Here is a 9,686-nt window from a genome sequence, read left to right as displayed (position 1 = left end):
ATCTCCTGACCTCGTGATCCGCCCGTCTCGGCCTCCCAAAGTGCTGGGATTACCAGCTTGAGCCACTGCGCCCAGCCACATTCTCAGTTTTAAAATTGAATTAGTGATCCCTGTGATTTCTCTTTTTTTTTTTGAGTAAGTGGCATAGAAGAAGGTTGATAATGTAGGAGCCACCAGGTTGATGGTGACAATGTAACCATGTGTCATGCTCTCATAAAAACCCTGGAGGCCATCTCCTCAAATTATACCGTACAAGTGTCCAGTTATGGTTTGAAGACTTGGGTTTATCTTCCTGATCTTTCAATTCCATATATGTCTTCATTTTCTTTGAGTTCTGGACAGACTTTAAATAATGCCTAAGATATTAGTATTAAAACAGAATTAGAACTTTTTTAATGGAAATTTTCAAATATAAGCAAAAGTAGAAACTGTAATATGATGAACTCTTAGGTACCATTACCTTCGGTTTAACATGGCTAGACTTTTTGTACTCCGTTTCACCCCCATTAATTATTTTAAAGCAAATTCCAAACATGATTTCAATTAGTAAATAGAACTAGGCCGGGAATAGTGGCTCACACCTGTAATCACAGCACTTTGAGAGGCCGCGGTGGGAGGATCACTTGATCTTAGGAGTTCGAGACCAGCCTGGGCAACATGGCGAGAAACCCCATCTCTACTAAAAATACAAAAATTAGCCAGGTGTTGTGGTGTGCCTCTGTGATCCCAGCTACTCAGGAGGCTGAGATGGGAAGATTACTTGAGCTCGGGAGGTGGAGGTTTCAGGGAGCCGAGATCACGCCACTGCCCTCCGGCCTGGGTGACAGAGCCAGATCCTGTCTCAACAACAACAACAGAAAAGTGTGACCACTGAAGGCTAAGCAGGACGGAATATAACTTTACACTCCTGAAGGTTATAGATTCTGGGTTACTCCTTCTAAGTAGCAGAAACCAATGAGCAAAGATAATCAAGTCAAGAGGTTAAATATGCAAAACAACAATAACAAAATTAAAAAAAAACCTTCAGTAGGTAACTCTAAAAGTTTAAGGGCATTTTATTTTAACACAACCATAATATAATTGTCACACCTAAAATCAGTGTAGTTCCTTAATATCATCAAATATCCAGTTGAATCTAGAACTTGTTTTTCAGATTCACCAGTTGTTAATATTTCATCACATTTACTTTATCTCTTTGTGTGTGTGTGTTGCTGAGCCATTTGAAAGTTGCAGACATCATGACTCCTCATTGCTAAGTACTTCAGTTCTTATTCTTGTAAGAATAACGACAGTTGTTCATATAACCACAGTATCATTTTTGTATTTAAGGAAATTAACATTAATTCAATATTATTATTTATATATAGTCCATATTGAAATTTCCCCATTTGTCCTTCAGATGTCTGTTTTTTTTTTTTTTTTTGATATATAGTTTCACCATTTTCACTCAGGCTGGAGTGCAGTGGTGCCGTCGTGGCTCACTGCAACTCCCGCCTCCCAGGTTCAAGCGATTCTCCTGTCTTAACCTACCAAGTAGCTGGAATTAAAGGCGCCTGCCACCACGGCTGGCTAATTTTTGTATTTTTAGTAGAGATGGGGTTTCACCATGTTGGCCAGGCTGGTCTTGAACTCTTGAGACCAGCCTCAAGTGATCCAGCCACCTCAGCCTCCCAAAGTGCTGTGATTTTAGATGTGAGCCACCACGCCTGGCCCAGGTGTCTTTTATAATTGGACAAAAAATTTTAAAAAGTGGGATCCAGTCAAGGTTATCATGTTGCATTTGGGTTTTATGCACCGTAATATCTTTAATTCAAATCCACACTCCTTCCTTCCCCCCTTTTGTTTTGTCTTTTGTTTTTATGACACTGACTTTTTTCGAGGGACCAGGACAGTTTTATTGTAGAATATGTCACATTATGGATTTGTCTGATTGTTTCTTCTTGCTTAGATTCAAGTTAAACTTTTTTTTCCCTCAAGAATACTGCATAGCTGATGTGTACTTCTTACTTCATTATATCAAAGGCAGATAATGTCAGGTTGTTCCACTATTGGTTAAAGTGGTGATTGCTAGCTCTCTTCATTATAAAAATATACAGTTTTTCTTTATTTGCAATTAATAAATAATTATAGGATGGATTATTTGAGTTCCCCCAAATCTTTTCAGTCAGTGGTTTTAGCACCCATTGATGATTCTTGCCTGAACCAATTATTACATTGGGAGACAGTAAAATGGTCATTTTTCACATCTGCCATTTCTTCTACCTTTATTAGTTGGCAGTCTGCTGTAAAGAATTAATTTCCCTTTCTTCATCCCTTTCTTCTCCCCACCCCTGCTTCATGTAGCATTATAGACTATTAGATTTTTTTAAAAAGTCATTGTATTTTAATCTGTTATCATCATTGTTATTATTATTATTATTATTTTTTGAGACAGGGTCTGACTCTGTTGCCCAGGCTGGAATGCAGTGCCTTGACTTCCCAGGCCCACGCAATCCTCCACCTCAGTCTCCTGAGTAACTGCGATTACAGGCGTGTGCCACTACAGCCAGCTAATTTTTTGCATTCTTTTGTAGAAATGGGATCTTGCCGTGTTGTTCAGGCTGGTCTCAAAGTTCTGGGCTCAGGTGATCTGCCCACCTTGGCCTCCCAAAGTGCTGGGATTATAGGTATGAACTGCCACGCCCAGCCATCATTATTCATTTCGATGCTCAAAGTTGTCCCAAATTTGGACAGTGGCAGCCCCTTCACGCTGGCTCCTCTGTCCATTTGACTGTAGTCTCTCAGTACTTTTTTTTTTTTTTTAACAGCTTTATTGAGTTGTATAGTTTTAGCTTTCACATTTAGGTCTTTAATCCATTTTGAGTTAATTTTTGTATATGATGTGAAGTAGGGGTCCAGTTTCATTCTTCTGCATGTGGCTATCCAGTTGTTCCAGCATCATTTATTGAAAAGGCTATTATTTGTCTATTGAATGGTCTTGGCACCCTTGTTGAAAATCAGTTAACCATAGATTAACGGCTTTTTGTTTTGTTTTGTTTTTGGACTCTCAGGTTTATTCCATTCATCTTTCTGTCTTATCCTTGTGCTCCACCAGACTGTCTGGATTACGGTTGTTTTTTAATAAATTTTGTACTTGGGAAGTAGTTTTGCTATTTTGTTCTTTTTTTTTTTTTTTTTTCAGATTGTTTTGGCCATTCTGGGCTCCTTGCAATGCCATATAATTCTAGTAATTTGAATCATCTTTCTTTTTTTCTTGGTCAATCTAGTGTCCTTTGTTTTCTTGCACAGGATGATCCAGGTGTTCACCTTTTGCATTCCTTGCTCCAGACCTGTGGTCAGCTCTTTCTCCAGGAACCCTTGGTTTCTTAAGGGGAAAGAGGGTGGTATTTAGAAACCAAGATCTGAGTATTAGGTGTGCTCATTTCTAGTGGTGGATGTCATTACTTCTAGCCCTCTTTAAAGAGCTAGAAGAATATACATTTTAAAATATCATGAGATCATACTGAAATCTCCAGTTCAGATGCAGTTCCACAGGGTTTTCCCATATCTTGTATTTGTGTTTCCAGTCTCACAGAAGAAACCCTGGCTCCCAGCACCTCTAGTGTTATTTACTCATTTGCTTCAAATTACAACATACACAAAATAGTTTCAGAATTATAGCACTAATGCCATGACTAATAGCAAACTTAATTCAAGATTTTTATACTTCTTTTGTTCTTAGAATATATCCTACTAAGATATACAATGAGATTGCTGTCAGACATTTGATTCTAATATGGATCTGCAGATTTCAAATCTCTTTAGAGATTTTTGCCCATGTAAGCTTGCCATTTGGATGGCATAGCGGGAAATGTAAGAGTGAGATAGACCTGGGTTCAAATCCCAGCCCAGTTAGTAGCTCTTTCTTATCTTTTATCAGTATATTTAATTATTTGTAAAACAGGCATAATACTGACCCTGGATAATTGTTGTAAGAGTAAAGATAATGACCCAGAAAGCACTTAATGCTGGTAGTCATATGATAGATAGTGGCTGTTGTCATTTATTTAACCCTTGAAATATTTAAAAACATAACATTTGACTTTTTAAAAATAGTCTTGGCCAGGCACAGTGGCTCACGCCTGTAATACTAGCGCTGTGGGAGGCCAAGGTGGGCAAATCGCTTGAACCCAGGAGTTCGAGGCCAGCCTGGTCAACACAGTGACACCCCATCTCTACAAAAAATACAAAAATTAGGCAGGTGTGGTGGCGGCTGTTAATCCTAGCTACTCAGGAGGCATAGGTGGGAGGAACACCTGAGCCCAAGAGATGGAGGCTGGGCTGAGCTGTCATTGTGCCACTGTACTCCAGCCTGGGTCACACAGTGAGACCCTGCCTAAAAAAAAAAAAATTAGAGGCCTGATTATTTTATTTGAAAATTCCAAAGGCAGTTTTGGTGCTAGTGAATTTAAAAAATGTCCCCTAAAATGATTTTGCTAAGTCATCATGTTTCTAACATATTTTAAAGAAATACAGTCTTGAGAAATCTGTAAGCTATTAAATTTTAAAAAATGTAATCTAATTTTTGCCAGGTCTATACACTAATCTCGCTTAATTAGTTTATATCAAGAACTGTAGACTTAAGTATTTGTGGAAAATAGATTAAATATCATTTCTTCCTAAGTGTATCCTGTATTCATCAGCATATCTTTTGTCACAGAGTGCCAATCTGTGTCGTTAAAGTTGTCAGATGTGGCTCAGATACTATCCTGTTTCTATTTACACGGCTTTTCTTGGATATCAAATGTCCTAATTTCTTTTATTTTTATTTTAAAAATAGACTTTATATTTTAAGAGATTTTGAGATTTACAGAAAAATTGAGAGGGTAGTACAGAGTTTTTATATACCCTGCACTCAGTTGCTCCTATTACTAAGATCTTCTATTGGTATGATACATTTGCCACAATTAATGAACCAGTAGTGATTCATTGGTATTTGTTTACTAAGGTCCATAGTTTATTCAGATTTTCTTAGTGTTTTTCAGGTCTTTTTCTATTCCAGGATCCCATGTATAACACCACATTGCACTTAGTTTTATGTCTTTTAGGCTCCTTTTGTCTGTGACAGTTTTTCAGACTTTTCTTGTTGTTGATGACTTAGCAGTGTTGAGAACTGGTTTATAGTATTTCAATGAGTATTTCAGCTTTTTATACGATGCTCCTTTGTTGGAATTCGTCTGATGTTGTCCTTATGATTAGACTAGTGTTTTGGGTTTTTGGGAGGAAAACCACAGTGGTGTAAAATGCCATTGTTATTACATCATATTAAGGGTACAGCCTTTCAACATGAATGTTCATTGTTGATATTGAACTTGACCATCTGGCTGAAGTGGTGCTGTCAGGTTTCGCCACCGTGCAGTTATTCCTTTTCCCCACTTTCCACACTGTACTCTTTGGAAGGAAGTCCCATGTGTAACCCATGTTTAAGGAGTGGGTTGTGCTCTACCTTTTTTGAGGGCAAAGTATCTATATAAATACTTGGAATTTTTCTGTAAGGGAGATTTGTCTCTTTTTCCAATTTGTTGATTCAGTCACTTACTGATGTCAGTGTGGACTTACGGATATTTATTCATACTTTGGGTTATAGTTCACTGGTACTTTATTTTGCTGCTCCAGCTTTCACCACTGGGAGCTCTATCAGTTGGCTCCTGTGTCCTTTTGACATACTCATTTATGTAGATTTTTTATTTTGAGAACTTCCTTACTTCCTGGCACTATAAGAACTTCAGGTGCATCAATATATTTCGTGCCTCTGTCCTAGAATCAACCATTTCTTCAAGGAGTGCTGGCTCCTTTATTGAAGGATTGTATTAGAAACAGATCTGGGCATTAGGTGTGCTCGTTGCTGCAGGGGTATTGTTGCTTTTAAGCTCTCTCAGATGACAGCATAGAAATACGTGTGTATACTAGATCATTCCTGTTACTCCACATCCTCACCAGCATTTTGACTTAACCTAATTTATTTCAATGCCTAGGTGGATCAATGTGTAATAATAGGTATGTTGGTTTTAGAGTTAACAGGCTGGAAATATGCCCTTACCTATTTTAAGGATGTTCTCCTAAACTCGCATCTCTTCCTATTTCAACTTACTGCATTTTGGCTGGTTGTATTATTTATATGTTGTTACTTTTTAAATAATATGCAGAATCAACCTTGCAGGGATCAGATTCCCTTTTAGGGCAGGCAGTGGGGGCTGTTTCTTTTCGGCGGTCCGTAGCAGGAATTATCTTTTTCTGTCTTGGTATTGTGGATTACAACAGGGAGCAGATGGGTGGTCCGTTCGCAGGAGCTGCCTTGATTTTGAGGGCCACAAAGCAGGTATGATGAAGACTAGGTCTGTTTCGCAGCCTCATCTAGGCAATGGTGCTCCCTCCTTTTCCTCCCCTCCTGGCCTTCATTAGGAATATCAGTTTTTGTATTATAGATAAGAATGCCTGTTTTAATTGTTGTGTCTGATAGGATGTTAGGCAATAAAGTTTTCTATATGTTCCCCTCCTAGTGTAATTTAGCGGTATATTTGATATATTTATTCAGTCATTACATGGCCTGTATCCTGGATGCTCCCGTGTGTAGTAGACCTTTTGGCTTAAGGATAACCACTTGCAGTAAATATGCTTACTTTTTTTTCTTTTGGTGAGAGACTGGGGTATAAGAGTGGTCTGGCTCACTTTGGGAGGCCGAGGCGAGTGGATCACGAGGTCAGGAGATCGAGACCATCCTGGCAAACATGGTGAAACCCTGTCTCTACTAAAAATACAAAAAATTAGCTGAGCGCAGTTGCAGGCACCTGTAGTCCCAGCTACTTGGGAGGCCGAGGCAGCAGAATGGCGTGAACCTGGGAGGCGAAGCTTGCAGTGAGTCGAGATCATGCCACTGCACTCCAGCCTGGTCAACAGAGCGAGACTCTGCCTCAAAAAAAAGAGTGGTCTGGCTGTGACATCTGCTTGCTGTTTAGGGATTAGCTGTACTTTCCAATTTCTACACGCAGAGTGAGTGGACTGACCTGTGTGGTAGGGAGTCTATTTCCTAACCAATTCTCTGGTCATTGATTTTTTTTTTTTTAATTTTCAATAGTTTTTTTGGGTACAGGTGGTTTTTGGTTACATGGATAAGTTCTTTAGTGGTGATTTCTGAGATTTTAGTGCACCTGTCACCCAAATAGTGTACGCTGTACCCAATATGGAGTCTTTTATGTCTTACCTGCCTCCCAGTCTTTGCCCCTGAATTCCCACAGTCCATTGTCTCATTTTTATGACTGGCCATTCATTTTTCAGTAACTAGATGACTGTTAGGTCTTCATTTCTGTGTATTTCCACCTTTATAATTAATGCAAATTAGTGGGATTTTCATTACTAATTTAGTAGTTGGTGTCCTTTATATACTGCATGTTATTCTTTAGGCAGTGAGTCCATGCTAATTTTTAAAAAATATCTGTTTCAAAAATAGCGTACTGTAGCTATTATCACATAAAGAAAAAGCCTGTTATTTGGATTCGCCAGTTATTTATCCAGTCTTAAATCTGAATAGTTTCCAAATGTCAATTTGAAAAACAAATACATATATATATACTTTGTATACAGAACTTGTTGCCAAACACTGCTGAAAACGATAACATTCCTTTTGATTTCTTTATACAGCAAATTGCACAGAGTTTGAAAGATGAACAGAAGAAGGTGCCTTCAGAAGCTTCATTTTCAGATGTTCACTTAGAAGAAGGAGAGTCTAACAGTTTGACAAAATCTGGTATGTTATGATGTCTTAACTGCCAGCCTTTATTCATTTGGGTTAATAAACCTTTATTGAGGACTTATCCTGTCCCAGGCATGAAAAACAACTTGTGCCTTTCAGGAGCCCAACTTTCTTGGGGGGAGATTGCCAAGCCACAGACAGAATTCAGTGGTGAGTGAGATGCTAATGGTTTGGTCAGGGTGCCCTTGGACCATGGATGAGGGGCACGGAATTTACGAAGGGAGATGAACTCTGAGTGTGGGAAGGTGGGCTCAGTGTGGGGTGTGGTGTCTGAGAGCTATAGTGTATTTATGAAGAGTGTGAGAGAGCCAGGTGAAGTAAGTTTGTTTAAGATAGAATAGAATGTAGGAAGGCATGCAGGAATGGAAAATCATGGCTATTTTGCATAATTCAAGTGGTTTGGTATGTTTGAGCCCAGGTTGTATGTGGGGAAGGAGCAGGTAAAATAGGCCAGATTGGGATAGATGTCATGTGATAGTCTAATGGTCTTTGGACTTCTAGCTAGCATAGTGTATCATGGTGACTGGACCATCAGATTTGCATTTTGTAAACATATTGAGTGTCTGGGACTGGAGTAAAATATTGACACAGTTGTATCGGATGGCTTGGACTAGGGTACATGTTATACAAGGAGCAAAACTGTCCCAAGAATCACCCTGGATCCTCATTAGGGACCTAGACAGCAAGCTAGTTGGGAAATAAGCCATCCCCTCCTCACCCAGCTATAAGAGTGGCCCTAAAGCTCAGCTCCCCATGGGACGACTGGGAAGGTGGGTACTGTAACTCCTTGGGCTTTAAAGAGCCCCAGCTACTTCAAGATCCCCAGGTGAAGGGCATCATCAGGTGTTCCGAGTCTACTCTACAAACAGTTGTTACACTGAATCCGGACTGCCAAGCAGCTGGATATTGCCCATGAGACAAAGCATTTTGTCACACTTACTCTGTAGGAGGGAGGACCCCACAGAGGGCTAAAATTTCCTCCTCTGCAGTAGAACCCATACCATGTCCTAGTATACTTCTTTATGAGTCCTGGAGAGATGAGAGTACATTTCTCTCTTGCCAACCCCGGCCTTGTGCGTTTTCTCTTTCCCCGCTAAAGCCGACTTTTTAACCCATTACTGGCATTACAATGAGGCATTATTGGCAGAACTGTAGAGACTAATCAGGTTGCCATTTGAAAGATAAAGGTGGTTTGAACCAGGATGGTGTTGGGGCGATAGAGAGAAATACAGAGATGAGGGATATGGTTAGAAGTTTGAATCAGTAGAATTTGAAGGCACCTCAGATGTGAGGGTTGAATAAGGTCCACATGGAACAACTGAGAGGGTCTGTATTATATTGTTCTAGAAGCTGTACTGTTCATTATGGTAGCCACTGCCATTGAGCATGTGAAATGTGGCTAGTCTGAGTGTGCCGTAATTTTGTAAGATTCACACCAGATTTCCAAGACTTAGTATGATATAAGGAATGGAAAACAGGCTGGGTGCAGTGGGTCACGCCTGTAATCCCAGCACTTTGGGAGGCTGAGGCGGGTGGATCACGTGAGGTCAGGAGTTCAAGACCAGCCTGGCCAACATGGTGAAACCCCGTCTCTACTAAAAATATAAAAGTTAGCCAGGCGTGGCTGCATGCACCTGTAATCCCAGCTACTCGGGAAGCTGAGGCCAGAGAATCTCTTGAACCTGGGAGGTGGAGGTTGCCATGAGCCAAGATTGTGCCACTATATTCCAGCCTGGGAGACAGAGTGAGACTCTGTCTCAGGAAAATAAAAAAAAAAAGGAAAATATCTTATTAGTAATTTTATATTGATTACATGTTAAAATGATATTTTGGACATATTGGATTGAATAAAATACACTAAAATTAATCCTGCTTCCTTTTTTTTTTTTTTTTTTTT

At 39.6% G+C, this 9,686-nt stretch overlaps 1 protein-coding gene across 1 annotated transcript in view; it reads left to right on the top strand.

The window, feature by feature from the left end:
- COG3 (component of oligomeric golgi complex 3) overlaps positions 1–9,686 on the top strand; it is a 74,969-nt gene that overhangs the window by 33,329 nt on the left and 31,954 nt on the right. Inside the window, exon 14 of the mRNA XM_017870974.1 lies at positions 7,678–7,783. Within this exon, the coding sequence (XP_017726463.1) occupies positions 7,678–7,783 (106 nt within the window). The remainder of the gene's footprint in view (positions 1–7,677; positions 7,784–9,686) is intronic.

This window comes from Rhinopithecus bieti, unplaced genomic scaffold (assembly GCF_001698545.2).
Source record: "Rhinopithecus bieti isolate Rb0 unplaced genomic scaffold, ASM169854v2 scaffold_5273, whole genome shotgun sequence".
Taxonomy (NCBI): Eukaryota; Metazoa; Chordata; class Mammalia; order Primates; family Cercopithecidae; genus Rhinopithecus; species Rhinopithecus bieti.
The sequence above is the reverse complement of the archived record's forward strand: the minus strand, read 5'-3'. Positions and strand labels throughout refer to the sequence as shown.